This window comes from Drosophila elegans, unplaced genomic scaffold, assembly GCF_018152505.1.
Source record: "Drosophila elegans isolate 14027-0461.03 unplaced genomic scaffold, ASM1815250v1 contig_149, whole genome shotgun sequence".
Taxonomy (NCBI): Eukaryota; Metazoa; Arthropoda; class Insecta; order Diptera; family Drosophilidae; genus Drosophila; species Drosophila elegans.
Window position 1 is genome coordinate 11,264,096 of NW_024545513.1, and position 17,383 is coordinate 11,281,478.

The following is a 17,383-nucleotide window of genomic DNA, read 5'->3' on the forward strand; positions in this document are numbered from 1 at the left end:
GCTTTCTTCGCCTAGCCTTTCGCTTTTCCCCCTTTCACTGGTTCCCTGGATGTGTGTATGGCATCTAATTAAAATTGCAATCGAAATTTCCCAGCTCGAGCGGCGACAAAAAGGAAATTTATCCATAAGCCAGCGGCAAGCAAGTTGCAGACACAGATACTGACTACTGGTTACTGGCTACTGGATAATGGAGAAATTTTATCCGATGTCCATGGCACAAAAAGTAACTCTGGTTTTTGCGGCGATATGAAGGCAATTCATTTGCAACAGTTTATCAAAGGTTTTAGGTGTGGGATTTGTTGTTTGTATTTTAAAGGAAAATGGTAAGAAAAAAGCATACAAATGAAAGCATTACCGTATGCAAAATATAATTATTGGTGTTAACTACAATTTTTTCAACACAACGGTAATTGCATTTAATGAAAAATATTAATGAAATATATTATTGAATCAGTTGATTTAAATACTTCTTTAAGTGGGAAAATCAATAGGTGCTACATTACTAATTTGCTTAAAATTAGTTTTATTCAACTATTGTTCATAGTTAATTTAGCACAAACACATTATATTATAAATCTTCAAATGTATATGTGTATATACCTAGAATTAAGAATATAATGGCAGATCAAATGAATATCTCTTAATATTTTTAATATGCTTTTTATTTGTGAAACAATATATATTTTATCAGGTAAACAATATGTGCTTATGGTCTCACTTGCAGCTACTTTCTCAATTTCTTCCGGGCTAATTGAGCCAGTACCACAGTGGCTGCAACTATGCAAATAACCCTAGTTGCCCCCTCGTCGTCTCAATGGAGGTCCTGCCGCCAGGACTATCACTTTCTGGAGAGTGAAAATGGGGGAAATTCCCGGCCAGGATATCAACGTCAATGCCAACAAAAACCAAAACAAAAATAAAAAGTAAAAAGTAAAAAGGAAAACAAAAAACAAAATACAAAAACAACGACCCTGACGTTGGAAATATCAAACAGTAAATAGATAAAAACAACATGACTTAATGAGTGGTATTTATTTTTATGCTAATTACTTTCGAATAAGCTGGAGTTCTCCTTGGGGAGGGGGTTTTTTGGGTGACGGGTGATGGGTGGCATTGCAGCTTGCCTTAATGAGTGGGGCAATAATTGCTGCAGATTCCTGCAGCGGGACTTCTTGAGGCTGTGCCGAGCAGCGACTCGGCGATGTTTGCATAAAGTAAATGCCATTATACAAGCAAGTTGCGCTGTAAATTCACTTCAAATGTACAAAAGCACTCGCCCTGAAAGCCGTAAAGTATGCAATATGACAGCGCATAAAGGATGCGCGAATGGGGGGAGATCCTTAGCCAAGGACCTTTATCAGACTGTCACCACCCCACTTCCAGCCTTACTTCATTTTGTGTTCCCCTCTTGTTTTGTATTAATCTTATAGCTACCCGGTTTTTCATTTAGAATGGATTATTTTTATTTTTATTTTATTTTCCAACAAATTTTAACTAATATCTTTAAACATATAATTTTTTTCAATCATTTCTGAGCGGAAGTAGTAGCAGGCTTTGCTTATTTTGTTTCCTCTAATCGCTCGTTCAGAATCATTTCTAAATGGACCTTATGCTGTTTGCCGCATAATTGCTGCATTTCTTTTTCAGTTAGCCACAGGGAATGCTGGGCCTTTGGCAATTGCTTGTCAAACAGTTCGGGACGAGCTTTACCGGAATTGGTGACCAAACGTAGGACACTTCGACCCTCGGACATGGTGTTATCATAGACGGTAATGGCAACGTACAGAGGTCGAACACTGGGCACACTTTGCGTCCAAATCAGGTACATTTCCAGGTCCTCTGGGTCGGTGGTCTTTTTATTTCGATCCTCTTCAGAGTCTGAGGTATCCCCTTTTTGATCCTTTATTGGGTTAGGGGTCTCATCGATTTTCTGACCTTTGCCCTTCTTTCGGTTGCTATTGCAGTGATCCTCGTTTTTTGATTTTGGACCCGCTTCAGCTCTAAAGTCCTGGTATACCGTTCTTTTAAGGCGAACCTTTCCTGTGTTGGGATTTCCGCAATCATTACTCCGTTTTGTTTTTTGGCAATCCCTACTGGATGTTGGGTGTTCTTCCCTTTTGAAGTCCAGGTATTCCGGCCTTTCGGGGTTTTGCTGATTCGGAAACTCCTGCTGGCAACTCCATTGGAATTCATCGTTATTTTGTACATCCTTGTCCTGCATTAACCACTCGAAGAAGGCACACTTTCTCAGCAATATCAAAACGGGCTGATGATCCTCCATATTTTGCAGTCCCGAATCTTTCAAGCCTCGATTTCGGTGACATATACCCTGTTGGCCGGGCAATTTCCCCACCTCACCGCGTTCGCCTGCAAAAAGTAGAACTCCCAAGCAAATAGTTTCGCGCGGGATCAAGCGAACGGGATCGAAGACCAGGTTGCAGCGCTCTCCCTCGAAAGCCACATGAAACTGATCAGTGGCTGGATAATGCTGCTCCTTGACATGGGCGAGCAAGTCCAGCCAGGATATGGTGGCAGCACACTGTTCCAGGGGGCATCGCAATGGAACCCGACTTAGTTTATCCAAAACGATCTTGGCTGGCATGCTTGGCTCGGGTTCGGAGTTGTCAGTAAGCCTGATGAGCTGCACAGTCAAATAGTCGCCAAAATTATTTGTGTTCTCTTTATAAAATAAAAATATTACATTTATCACACGGCCTCCTATTTTGCAACTAATGAGAGTAATAAAGAAATCCTGTTTCTCTGAAATTGGTAATTATCCTGCGCCGCAAAATTCACTTATTGCATCATATTGATAAATACAATTTTTGTTTTGCTATAAATTAATCCCTGGGCTTGTGCGTATTCGTTATTTAATCATATTTCTTTGCGCACTTTAATGCATTTATTATCCATTTATGATTTTTGTAATTTAATCAACAATATTTACCCTTGTTATTGATGTATTTCATTTGCATACTTTTTAAAATTTAATCAACTAATTATCCATGTGTTTCATTATTTAATTACCATAAGCAACAAAAAAAACCGATTTAATTAAACTTTAACTTCCGATTAAATGATATTACAATAAAATCCATTTAGGAATAAATGCGAAAATTCGGTTAAAAAACAAGAAGCTGATAAGAAACTATATATTTTTCCCTCAAAAAAAAAAAAACATTAATTTAAGGCCAGAAAATTAAACTTCTCTTTGAACTGTTAAATGATTATATTTAAGAAAATAGTTTTTGCCGCCAGCCATAAAACTCATTGCTTACTTTAAAATCTCATTTATTTAAGATTTTTATATTTTCTTTTATGTCAGAAAAAAACAATAATCCTTCCACTTAATTCTCATACTAGTAAGCATTTTTCTTTTAATTGTATTAGTCGAGTGACTGTTATCACCATTCCATTAAAAAAAAGCCTTGAACATTTTGTTTCCAAGCTTACATTTGACTAAATATTAAACCAAAAATAGTAATAGACTATCCTAGTTAAGCTTTCTAAGTAAAAAAAAGTTAAAGCTGCATTTTTTTCGATTATCCATTTGTGAATAGTATGTATGTATAATTATAGTTGATTTTTGCGCTTTCGACCGGGTCGCACGGCATAAAAGTCATCGGAAATGAGCCTTCCTGCGCGTGAGGCGGCCAAGAGTCGCCGTTCGTGGACCTTTCGGTGTTTCGTGAGGTGATCCGACCGGGCAAAGCACTTGGAACAGTAGTCACATTTGTAGGGTTTGACACCCGAATGGGATCGTTTGTGGCGGGCCAGCTCATCGGAGCGCGAGAATCGCCAAACGCAGTCGGGCCAGCTGCAGACATAGGGCTTCTCGCCCAAGTGCCTTCTCAAATGGGCCTTCAGGTGGGCGGGCTTGGCATAGATCTTGTCGCAATTGCCAAAGGTGCACAGGTAGCCCCGCTCGCCGGCCGAATTTTCACTCATCTGGAAGGCGGAAGTTGCAGGAGGAGCAGCCGGACTCATCGGACCCATCGGACTCATCGGACTCATTGGACTGCCCATTGGTCCCAAAATCTCGGGTGGTGGTCCCGCCAACCGCAGATTACTACTACTCTCCTCCAGAAAATCCGCACAGTTGTCCGTGCACAGGGGTGTACGCTCCGGCAGAAAGTCCACCAGCTCCGGAATCTCCACGTAGTTATCCAATAGCCGCTGCTCCCAGTCACTCAAATCCGGCGGACAAACGGCGGTAAGGTCGTTGAAGTCTATGAACAGCGAGGGATCTTCCTCCTGGACATGCATGCCACCACCACCACCACCTCCATTGTTATTGTTATTGCTGTCCAGCGTGATGATGCCATAGTAGTCCGACTCCTCCAGGCGATGACAGTTGGTGTCCACATCCGCGTAGGAGCAGCCAAAGTCCACCAAACTGGCATTGTTCAGGAGGGCATCGCCGCCGGCCAGTGGCTCCTCGTCCAGATCGCTGTAAAGCTGCTGGAATCCGCCCGTCGCAAAGAAGTCCATGATCGCAAATGAGCGGACTGCGGACGAGTGTCCAAATATTTATAATATATCAGCCACGGACAACACTACTCCGGCTGAGTGACAGACGTCGGAAAAATTGATGAGAGCTATCGGATCTAGGCAATAATCGCTGTGGGTTTCAACTCACAGATGCCCTCGTTCTGATATTTTTGATTATTTGTTCAGGGACTAGACGACTTGGATTTCAAAAACATTATATACTGATGTTGGCTAACTTTTAACTGACAAATTAATAAATTCAAATAAATTTTAAAAGTCTGTTAATATTTTATATATTATATATTTTATATATTATATATTTTATATATATTATATATGATTACATATAAATTTTAATAATTAAATGTATATAATATGTGTTTTGTGAGATATGATATTTATTGTTAGGGAGGAAAAAATATAAATATATATATAAAATAAAATGTTTCTTTCTTCTAAAATTTAAAATTTCTTTTAAATTTGACAATGATCTTTTCTACTCCTATTAAGCTTTCTTGTTGTAAAATTAGTGTTAAAAAATTATAAAATTATAAAATTTAAACACAAAATGCTGTGTTTTATTTTCCAGCTCGCACATTTTTAACCAAAAAAACAGCATACCCTCGGCACTCAGTACTCCGAGATGCACTCACTTCCACCGATTCGTGGCCAGGATCCCCTGGGGAATAATTAGCCGGCGAACGTATCTAATGCGCTGCCGGCTTCATTGGTCCGGCTCGCCAGAGATACTATACTATACATATATGTATCTGACTCCGCCAGATGTTTGCCATTGACCGGCGACACATGTGCGGGATTTTGGTGGCCGGGTCCGGGTCCGGGTACGGGTGTGAATATAGAAATGGTAATGGTAATGGGAATCGGAATCGGTTCGGCTTGGCATCGAAGTATCGGAGTATTGGGGTACCGAGTGCCAAGCGGTGTCAGGCCGATCGGAGAGCTATATACCATAATCTATAGCCACCTGATCGCTCTCCTTCTCTTCACTCTTCTGTTTTTGTTTTGCTCGCCGGACTATCAACACAAATTTGTTGTTAATTAATGACCATTACTGGTGAACTAGATATGCCCGGGGGATAGGATGGATATAGATATGGATATTCCCATTCCCGTCGATCAGTAAATCCGAACACAACAAGTGCGTGTGTAGTATGTGTGTCAAGTGAGCCGAGACGAGATATGGACTTAAATTCACGGAAACGTATCTATCTGCAAGTATGTCTCTGTTTTTTGGCCTGGCAACGGTCCATTTGCAGCATATGGACATCTCTAAAAGGCAGATAGTATTTTTGGGGATTTTTTCAGACAACGTTTAGGCAATTACGATTAATTAAGTTCAGGAGACAGCACTTGGGCATCTATATTATTTTTAAATAAACTTCTTAATATACTTAATATAATGCGTAAAATATTTAATTTTTATTTTATTTGATAATTGATGTCTGTTTTCTTATTGCATAAAATGTATGTAAAATCTAGGTAAAATCTGCTTAAAATCTTTGACACAATTGGAACCTGTAAAATATGACAATTTGTTAAGAAAATAGCCATCTATTGCCCTTTTATCTTCGCCCGTTTTAGACGTTAACATCTTTATTTCCCTGGCTGTCTGTTCCACTTATATTCCACCACTCCAGCGCCTTGTCTAGGCCATTTCCGCATCCTTTCTGGCTGGCAGCCCTTTGGAAAATTAACATAAATTTAACGTGCGGCTGGCGTTTAAATTTACTTTCGCCTAATGAAATAATCAGCAGCTGTAAATCCTTATGGGCTGTAATATCCCCATCCACTTTCGCCAGTTTTTGGCAGCCTACGCGTTTTACGCTAATTGATATTGCAAAAATCAAAGGCTGTGCGCGGGCATTAAAAGGATTTAAGGGATATCAACTGGTCTGGGAATTCGGGAGTCTGGAGAATGGATTGTGGGATCTGGCTATGACTTCGACTCAGGCAATTTATAATTACGAGTATTGCGACTCTGATTTCACTATATATTTTCATTTGTGTGGCCTGATTGGAGTGGTAAGGATAACATAAATTGGTATGCTGCCTGCAGGCAGCTCTGGTATTTACTCATAGCTTCTACTTCACTTACTTACAGATCCTTGAGAAAATATAAACATGCACTGGAACAAACGACACTGCAGATTGAACTGCTATGTCCATAGATTAATTAACTAACTTAAAAAAATAATTCAATTCATAAGTAGGCATTAATTATTTTTACCGAGAGTACACAAATATGATATTTTATTAAATACTAAGATTTTATAGAAAGTAAACCACTCGAAGGCCTTGGCATTCTTTTAAATACTTGTATAATCCCACGAGATTTATATGACTGATCTTATTCTTTTGTTTCTTAGCAAGTGCCTAATAAAATCCATAATTGCTGGTCATTTTTTTCTGGCAGTGTAGAGGAATGCGTAGCCACATCTATCTATGCATCTGACTGCAAATATATTTCACTCTTCAAATGTGTGCGTGTGTGTGTGTTCGGACCGCAAGTGTCATAACGGAAATTATGCATACAATTTTACTGTAAATTGCACTTGGGAAAATGTTGTCACCTCAGTTTAGTTTAGACAAAACCTCCTTCCAAAAACTCATTCACTTAAGCTGAACATTTTGAAGCCGGCAGCAAAGTAATGTATTTACGAGGCAAATCCGAAGACTTAAAGCCAAAAACCGGACGAAAGATAGTGCACAATTGTTGTCCTGGCAGCAGTCAAATGAGCTAAGCGGTTGTCAGGATAAATTCGGAGGATATAGAAGGGGATATAGACGGGGACATAGAAGGGGATATAGAAGGGAATGTGCAGGAATATAGACGGGTTGGGGATCCGGTTGCCCAGTTAGACCGAGTTGCCCTTATCAATCGCAGCTGAGCTGCTTGTTTTCATTGGATTAAACAAGTTTGTTTTGCCTTCGAGTTGCGACTACGAGTACGAGTTCGAGCTCTCCGAATAAAGAAGAGCTTACTGTTGTGGCAAATTAAATCGGTATCTGTGACTGTAACCAAAACTTGTATCTTGTATCTTGGACTCGAGTTTGTGTGCCGTGATTATGGGCATTTAATTCTGCCACTCAGCATGCGAATTCCTCTGCGTGCCACATGTCAAATTTATAATCCCTGTGCTCTTACTATCGATATCAGCATGACTAAACTTTAATCGCTTCTTTAAGAAAAGCGGATTAAAGTAAAGTGACCTAGTTACTATATGCATCAATTTTGCTCGCCAAAAACTATGTGGGTTTTAAATTTTACTTGATTGCGGAAGAGTTGATTAGTTTCATTGGGGACAAAAAGAAACTCAAGCAAAGATATAATTGTAATTGGAACCAATGACAAGTAGTTAGGCAAATGTTGATATTTAACTAACGGAAATTTAATTTATTTATATATTAACTTATATTATTTTACCTAAATAAAACACGATTGACAAAAAATTACAATAAAACTTAAAAAAGAATATATATAGACAAATACAAATAATTAGTAAGAAATTAAACGAGTTTGTATACTTTTAAACTAAAAATTTTAAGTTGGTTAATAACACGCCTCTTAATTTTAAAAAATCAAATCATGAATTCTCTTACTCACCAGTTCTTTGCAAATATATTTCAGAGATTAAAAGACTTAAGAAGAATGTAAGTTTGTTATTTTAAAGCACCAAAAGCAGTCAACAAAACTCGGCAAATTTAATTGATGGAAATTATAGCGCTGGTGGCCCAGGGTCCAGCATTGTCCTGCTCAGCTTGGCGTTCCCAATTAATTACGCAATTTAGCCAAGCGCTGCAAACTTGGCCGCCAACTTTTAGCAAGGACGAAAAGTGGGTGCTAGTCCTGGGGGGAGATGCAGTGCCTCAAAGTCAGTTTGCAACAGGTCAAAAGTTTGCTGCCAACCGGCCGAGAAGTCGAGTCCAAGTTTCGATATTTTTGCCGTTGGAAACTTTTAATAAACTTGCCAAAGACAATATTTTATGTGTGTGTGTGTAGAGTTAACCGAAGGGCGAGACCACGACAATAATTTGATTTTGGTGGCATCGGCAGCGGCAGCGGCAGCCTGAAAGCAATTTGTTATGTCCACAGGATACAGGACAATTTTTGCACAGGTGGTGAAAGTACAGGTGAAAGGACACATGTGAGAGGCTGTGGCTCCACCAAGATCGAGATTAAGTCGGATGCAAACGTAATCCGAAGACAAGTGAGTTAACTGCTTTGGCCCAATTTAATTAGACACCCGGCCCGAGGTGGCATTAGTATTAGTGTTATGTAGTACAACCCCTAGTATTTGTCTTGTCCTCGCCACCAAAATTGAGCTATGCAGGATATATGCCAAAAGCGAAGCTAATGCCGATGCCAGGACATCGTTGCCCCTGACTCAAAGTCTACAGGGAGAAAAATACTACTTAAATGCCTAGGCTGCTTGATAGGGTACGCAAAAAAAACAACCTTTATATAACAACTTAAACAATTTTTTAAACATTCTGTTTTTCTGAATTTTACACTATTGATATACATATCAAAATATCGAAAATAAGGGAAACTACTATACTAATTTAATTGAAATATAACGTATGTATGGCAAAGTTTGTTTGAATCATACATTTTCATATAATTTTAAAAACAATAATTTTTGTCCACAGATATCTTAAGTAAAGATTTCCAACTAAATGTAAATTTGATTTTGAAATGTTAGAAATATTCAAAACTTAACTGAAATAATTTCAACATAATATGGCCTGATTTTTAAAAATTAGGTTTGAGTAACAAGGCTAAGTTATTTAGAAACAACTTGGGGTTTTCCCTTAGTGTACGTACTAGTAAGCTGGATTACCACACCAGGCTGTGGAAAGTAGTCAGGGGAGGGTGGATGGGACTAGGATAGGCGGTATTAGAGAGGCCTGACACCGGAATACATCCACGAGAACACACGACATTATTGTAGCAAAAGACAGCAGCAGGGCGGCTGAGCAGGAGCCAACAATTAGTGTTGACAGACATTGCACTCTGCCAAAGTCCCCGGGGGAATTTGAAGGCTTGTTCTACACACACGCACTGCTGACAGTGTGTCCGTGTGTGTGCATTGGTGTGGGTGCACACCCACACACACGCAAAATCCATGTACTCGCATATAATTTGAGTTTTCTCCGTGTCGTGTCAAACTGCTGGGAAATTTATGTTTGGTGCAAAGTGCCTACAGATTGCCACACAGCAAACGGGTTTTTTCCTAAAAGCTCATCTCAATGTAGATTCTGCTTGTCTAACAGTGGGTATAAAGTAAAAAACCAGATCAATTACTTTAAACCTGTCTTTTTTAGCAATTAAAATACCATGAAACAATGGGGTTGCCTTATTTGGCATACAAATTTTGGACAAGTTGCAAAAAACAAGATAAACAAAAATCCAACCAAATTGTTTAAAACACGTATTATTTATCAAAAATGGTGATAATTAATTTCTTCGTAAAAACGATTTTTAAAAATCTGTTTTTTCATCAAAACAAAATATATATTTTTCTGCACCTATTGTCGATGGATAGTATAGCTCGCCAGCTTTACAAAAAACACATTAAAAACTTTGTTTTTGTGTCAAAACCCTGGGAATAATATGGAAATTAAATTCTGTTTTTGTGTCAAAACAACATTAATTGTTTTAAATCGATCAGGGACGGATGGTATAAGTTGCCAGCTGTTCAAAATAGCAACTCTTTTGACTTTGGGTCTTATTTTGGCAAAGTTACAACAAAAAGACTCTTTAGAAATTATTTTGGTTGAAAAATCGCCAAAAATCCCAAAAAACACATTAAAAACTTGGTTTTTGTATCAAAACTTAGGGAAATAATGGTCAAAATGTGGAATGTCATACACCGTTGAATTCGTAATAAAATTTCCAATCAAATGGCATTCAAAGTTAAAATTTTTTCAGATTTTCGAATTTCTGCAAAAAATGATGATGTACCCCCTTACAAAAAAGTCAGAAATTTGGACAAAAATTATTTTTTTAAAAAACGTTTTTCTAAATTCTGTTTTTGTGTCAAAACAAAATTAATTGTTTTAAATCGAACAGGGACGGATGGTATAAGTTGCCAGCTGTGCAAAATAGCAACTCTTTTGACTTTGGGTCTTATTTTGGCAAAGTTACAACAAAAAGACTCTTTAGAAATTATTTTGTTTGAAAAATCGCCAAAAATCCCAAAAAACACATTAAAAACTTGGTTTTTGTATCAAAACTTAGGGAAATAATGGTCAAAATGTGGAATGTCATACACCGTTGAATTCGTAATAAAATTTCCAATCAAATGGCATTCAAAGTTAAAATTTTTTCAGATTTTCGAATTTCTGCAAAAAATGATGATGTACCCCCTTACAAAAAAGTCAGAAATTTGGGCAAAAATTATTTTTTTAAAAAACGTTTTTCTAAATTCTGTTTTTGTGTCAAAACAAAATTAATTGTCTTAAATCGATCAGGGACGGATGGTATAAGTTGCCAGCTGTTCAAAATAGCAACTCTTTTGACTTTGGGTCTTATTTTGGCCAAGTTACAACAAAATGACTCTTTAGGATTTTGTTGTTTTGACAAGTCTCCAAAACCCCTCCAAAAAAACTTTAAAATTTAGTTATTCTATCAAAACGCTGAGAAGTAATGGCAAAAAGATGGAGTGTCATACATCGGTGAACTCGTCATTAAATTCCCAATCAAATGGCATTCACAGTTAAAATTTGTTTCATATTTTGAAATTTTCGAAAAAATTATGACCCACACCCTTATCAAAATTGCAAAAATTGGCCATCAAATTAATTGTTCAAAAAATCAATTTTTAAAAATCGTTTTTTTGTATCAAAACCATGGTCAAAAACTGGAGCGTAACACAGCATTAAGTTGGTTTGAACATTTCCAATTAGAGAATCGCAATTTTTTTTTGAAAAAGTTTTGTTTTATTTTAAACTAAGCATTACTTCAATATAAAATGTTTTACCAAAATGCATGGTTGCTGGTGCCTGCCCGGATTATATCCGTTAAAGTGTATTAATGCTTTAAGCATTGAACAACATTTAATTTATACTTGGTTGAATGAGCTAAGCTTGGCCAAGAAGTCAACAATATTAACAAGACCAAATTGTTGAATGCTCCAAGTGGGTTGTCCGGAGAAAGGGGTCGTAGGCGTGGGTTGGCGGAAAGTGGAAGTGGGTGGCCGCGTCAGCTTGAATATGCCAAACAATTTGGGGTTTGCTGCAGCTGCAGCAGCTGTTTGCAACGACCTCAGGGGGAGCCGCAGTCAAAACCACCCAACGGCCTCCTTATTACCACAAGTATGTCTAATGAGGTAGGGGGAGGTGGTGGGTGTAAGGGGCCGTCATAAGGGGAGACGGCAAATAATCCTTCATTCAAGCGATTGGCCAATTTGTGTGCATGTCCTGGTCCATGTTAATGAAGTGCTATGTGGTGGAACACATCCGTTTTTAACTCACCAAGACTGGTTGCCATCTTATTGGAGATTTGTCAATTTACATTTTAAAAACGAATAGTTAATGTCAGTGTGAAAAATCTTTTGCTCTTGTGAAGGATTCAAAGGACTGTTTTTGCCTTGAAAACTAAGTGGCACAAAAATGACATTACACATAAGAGGATTTATTTAGTTTATTTGCAGCATATCAGCAGCCATAACTGTCAAGTGAATGTAGCTCTTATTGTTGTTGTACGTATTGTTGTTGTTGTTATAGCTCTTGTAGTTGTAGCTAGAGGACATGACATGGTGGGCGGGTGTAATTCATATGAGGGGTGCAAGATCTGGAGCGGCCATCATCATCAATCATTTTGATTTGCGCTAAAAACTATGCTATGCTTTGTTAGTACAATAAAATTTCAACAACACTACAACAACAGCCACACAAATGCACCAACACTATGGCAAAAAGAATGCATATATTCCCATATACATTGGGAACAAAGACGATAAACTACAGTAGCAACAAAAACAAGAAGAAGGACAATTGCCAGACAGAATGACAACAACATTTCATGTCGACAAGTTGCGCTAGCATTTCACTCTCTCTTTTTGTGTTACTCCCTTTTTGTTGGCAGTATTTTTTGGTAGTATTTTCTTTTTTTTTTTGCATTATAATATGGGGGTTTTCGGTGTAGTGGCACTATGCACATGCATTAGGCGAACATTAATGGAGAACAAGTATTTTTATTGCTCGCTCGTAAACTTGCTTGTCAAATATATTTTGTGCATATATCGCTCAGTACTTTTTTTGCCCCCCCCCCCTTGCTTTCTTGCAGTCTTCTTTCAGCAGGGAGAAAATATATATATATATATATATATATACATATAATAATGAAATTTTAATTAAGCCCAAGCAGCAAGTAAAATTAAAAGACGAAATGTGCGCCTTTTAATTCAATTTATAATTACACTCGGCAGCCGGGCAGGTAGATCTTCCTATCGCCGTCACTATCGCTCGCCAATATACCCGTCTCTTTCGTCTCTTATTCGCTTTCGCATTCGCATTCGCATCGCTGCGAATCAATTAAAAAGACATTTGCGAAAATGTTGCCAAGGCAAATTGAAACTGAAACGACAACACGAATGCTTAAATGAGCAAATAAACGAAGAAGATGCGACTGAGACGGCGTGAAAGAGATGGGAAGTGCAAAGTGGTGCAAAAGAGTCAGAGACTGAGACAGAGATGGCAGAGGTGGCCGTAAAGAAGGATGCGAGTGAATGCATTAAATGAATGCCACATTGCACGAATGAATGATGATTGTCCCGCTGATGATGATGATGGCGGTACAAGTGTGAATCCGACTGTGCGCTCCAAGACGTTCTCGTCAGTCACTCACCCCTTTAAAAGGAACTTCTGCCAATCCCAAAGCGACTGCCGTTAATGTAATTCAATAACCTGCATCTGGCCAGTTATGCATGATGATTGTTGATTGTTTTTCAGAGCGTCTCGAAATTCACAATTAATACTTGGCGTTGCGAAACGTGCAACTGCGATTCGATAAGTGTGCACGTAATGGGGAAAAAGCTTTTTAAAGGAATAACGATTGGCATATTGAATTCCATTAAATACATAAGATTTATTGCATTTAAATACTAATATTATGTTTATTGGAAAAGAGTTTCAAACGTTGGAATCTAAGATCGCATAATCTTATCTAAGCAAAGATTTTTTCATACAACAGTATATTTGTAAAGCAGCAACATCTTAATCTACTTCATAAATGGCAAGTTAAATTGTTTTAATTTACTTAAAAAATCTGATTCAAAATAATGCACAGCAGCATTAAAAAATTATGTGATTTTATTACAGTTGAATTATAATTTCCTTTTTTTCTGTCAAAGGGATTTTTATTTTTAAAGTTTAAATAGATCTGAAGTCAATTTTCTTGATGCATGGTTTTTCATAGAGTTCTCAAAAGTAAGTTGTAAGCTCTTTATGACAGCTTAGTTAAACACCAAAATGAAGATTGTGTAACACATGGCCCTAATCGTAATGGATATATTTCCATTTGGCCTGCAAGAAATTCGCATTGAGCCAAATCCAACAGTGGCAAATATGTTCACATGACAATTGTCGCATAGCTGCATCTGCTCCATCCATATGCGCCGTTTGTGAACATAATCCCCATGCCACATAAATCAAAAACTCAACGTAGAACCTTCAAACGTTCAATATGAGAATGCCTTGGCCCCCAGCTATTTCTCATTTCTCATTTCTCAAAGAGATCCCCACTCCCAGTTGCACTAATCTCGTGCCATGCAGCTGTCCCCCCCTTTTCGCTTTCGCTGGAAACTTTCTAATAATTTCTATTTGAAAGCCCGGCCAAAAGTTGTGCGTGGTGTGCAAAACTGTCATAATTCATAAGTCGCCCAAAAACCCCAATCCCAATCCCAAACCAGAAAACTGAAACTGAAGCCAAAGGGAATGGGAATGGGAATCAGAATCAAAATGGGTAGCTGTCTGTGTATAATTACATGGTTCAACTGTCACGGCGGAAAACAAATAAATGAGTTTCGTTCGCCAAAAACTTTGTGCTTTGTGCAACTTCTGTGCCATCGATCCGCAAATATCGGAGTGGCAATGCACCACCACCATCACCACCAGCATCACCACTACGAAATCGAGCTGTCTGACCCACTCATCAATCAATCGATTGGGCGGCAAGCCATGTAAATTCTAAAGCGAATCAATATAAATGCCACCTGGCTGCTTGGCATTCAAAAATTAATTCAGATTGCAATTCCTTTGAATTATACGCATCAGCAAACTATGATTTCTCATGAAATATTAATGCCAGCATGCGACATTTGATATTTGGCGATGTGCGCTTTTGTTTTTCTGCCCCACCGCCAGCCATCAAATTACACGTAGAGAAAAATTAGCTAAATTTGTAAAATTCTTTACAAATTACCAATATTAAAGGATTTTTAATTTTCAAAATGAAATGCTTTTTAATTAATCAGGCAATATCGTACATGTTTTTTAATCAAGAAGGACCGAGATTAACTCCAAAATAATACAAATAATTTCTGTACATAAAACTATTTCATATACATTGAAAATATAATTCAACAACGAATGCACTCTAGTAAATGGTCTTCAAGTTTTGTACCAGTTATTTTTTATGAATTAGTTATGATTAATTCTTACGAATTTTTAGCACGAATTTTATACATTCGTGTTTTATTAAAAATCGTAGTAATACAGGGCAATGTCATAAACTATAAAATATCGTGCTTGTTTGATTGTTGATCCTTTTTTTTTTTCTTGTGTGTTTCAGAGAGCCGTGACCAACTTCGTTATCATTGTCAACATGCCGTTGAGTGCCGAGGTTTGAGTCTCAAGACTCAAGACCGAAACCCAAACCCCGGTTCTCGACTCCCGACTCTCGATTCTCGATTCTCCAATCTCGAGCCCTTCGCCCTTCGCCCTTGCCCCGCATAATCAGAGCAATTTCAAAGTTGCGTCTGTCAGAAAGGCACAAAATGTGGCCTTCCATTTGGTACCACCACCACCACCATCACCATCAGCACCACCACCACCTCGTCGGATGGTGGAATTTTTTTGGTGGCTTTTTTGTTGGCACTTCCTTTTTGACACCGGCGTTCCGCTACGTTTCACGGCTGCCATTTCACCTGGCTTCACGGCTCGTCCTCGTCGTCGTCCTTTTCCTCCCATCGTGTCTATCAATGCCGGGGCCGATTGTCCTGGCTGCCGCTTGTCAGCCGGAAAATGTGAATTTATCACACGAGCACGTACGCATATTCCCCGCTGTCCTTTTTCTTTATTTTTTTTTTTGCGAGCCATCCGGATGAGTGGGTGTCCGTGTCCGCGTCCGTGTCCGTGTCCTGTGTCCTGGGTCCTGGCCCCCGGATTAGTTAATATTCGCATTTAAATATGAGCATGCCGCTTATCTGGAGCGGAGCACACGGACTTCCTACCAGAAAAACGGACGCTTCTCTACGCGCTTCTCACAACGTCCACCTAAGTGGGCGAAAATCTCTGGTACAGCGACTGAATGTCTTAATTGCATCCTGCTGCTGGCAAATTCACTTCTGCCACAATTAAGAGCCAATTTCTACGCTCAGCGCCCCAAGGGGGTTTTCTAATCAGCGCGACAGGAGGTTGTCGCGGTTGTCGGCATTTTGGCATCGCATCGCTCTTTTCTTTCCGCCGCGCGACCAAAATGCCAGACAGCCGAGCTCAAAAAGGCCAAAAAGGATGCGGATGCTGGCTGCGTTGGCTCTTCCTTTGAGCCAGTTGCTCATCGGAAGGATAAAGGTTACTGAAAAGGGAGAGTAAAAAACTGTAGACAACTGAAAAATATAGCAAACTTTAAAATATTCACGCTGATATTTAAAAAGGAATTTGTAAATTCTAAATATTAATAAAATATGCTGAACTTAAATAATCATTATGTTATAATTAAATGAGCATATATTATATATAAATATAGAAGATAAATAAATATATAAGATACACTCTCTGTTAGTTGAAAATTTTCCCTCAGTGTAGTGGCAAACTAGGAAGGAAGCTCCTGTCAGCTGCCAGCCAGTGTGGTTTTAAAATACAATTTCCACCGTAAGGAGGCAAGTACATCTAGCTGGCTCACATGCTTTTGGTGGTGATCAGCAGGGGATCTTGTTCCGCGGAATAGAGATCAGAATTCGTGGCATTCTGGCGGTGAAAATTGGTCGGCAACTGGTGGGTTGTTGCAAGGGGTCAAAGGTCGGGGTGTTTTTTGTTGTCTTAGTAGTCTGAATTGGGTGGAGGAGAACGTACTTGGACCTGACTCTCCCGTTTCGCCAGTGCACAAAAAACCTGGTAAATAACTGACCTTAAACTCGTTGGGGCTAGTTATTTATTGATATTCCTCTGAGGGCCTGGGCAAAGCCAACCAGTCTTCATTATTTTCACATGCTCGGCTGGATATATTCGCACCTCCTTTGATGCCGATCATCTGTGTCAACGAAAATGTCTGTCTGCGAGCGTCCGATTCGCGGTTTATGCAAATTACTTGGCATACATTTCGCCGCCAGTGCGTATACGTAATCAACTCATGGGCCATCGCTGCGTATACGTAATCAACTCAGGCGACGCGCCGTGTGTGAGCGCATAATACGCCCGGTTGGCAAAAGTACGAAAGGCAAAGGTGTCGTCATCAGCATCAGCATCATCATCTCAACACCAGCACCGGGGTTTTTATGCCCTTTTTTTCCCACTATGTTTTTTTTTTGTTTTTTTTTTGTTTTTTGGTCCTGCTTAAGCCGCCTGCTTATAATCCCTTCTGCGGGAGCAGTGTTTCACACAATTCCTGCCGGAATAATGATAGAGTTCTCGGCGAAAATTGGGAGTA

The 17,383-nt window shown here is 38.9% G+C and overlaps 2 protein-coding genes across 2 annotated transcripts; both read right to left on the minus strand.

Moving 5' to 3' along the window:
• Positions 1-1,507: 1,507 nt before the first annotated feature.
• Positions 1,508-2,694, minus strand: LOC108137108. Its single transcript, XM_017258632.2, has one exon. It carries the CDS (start codon positions 2,600-2,602, stop codon positions 1,559-1,561), a length of 1,044 nt encoding a protein of 347 aa, XP_017114121.1. The 5' UTR covers positions 2,603-2,694; the 3' UTR covers positions 1,508-1,558.
• Positions 2,695-3,274: 580 nt separating this feature from the next.
• On the minus strand, positions 3,275-4,601 carry LOC108137093 (Krueppel-like factor 9). Its single transcript, XM_017258618.2, has one exon. It carries the CDS (start codon positions 4,489-4,491, stop codon positions 3,574-3,576), a length of 918 nt encoding a protein of 305 aa, XP_017114107.1. The 5' UTR covers positions 4,492-4,601; the 3' UTR covers positions 3,275-3,573.
• Between the last annotated feature and the right edge of the window lie 12,782 nt (positions 4,602-17,383).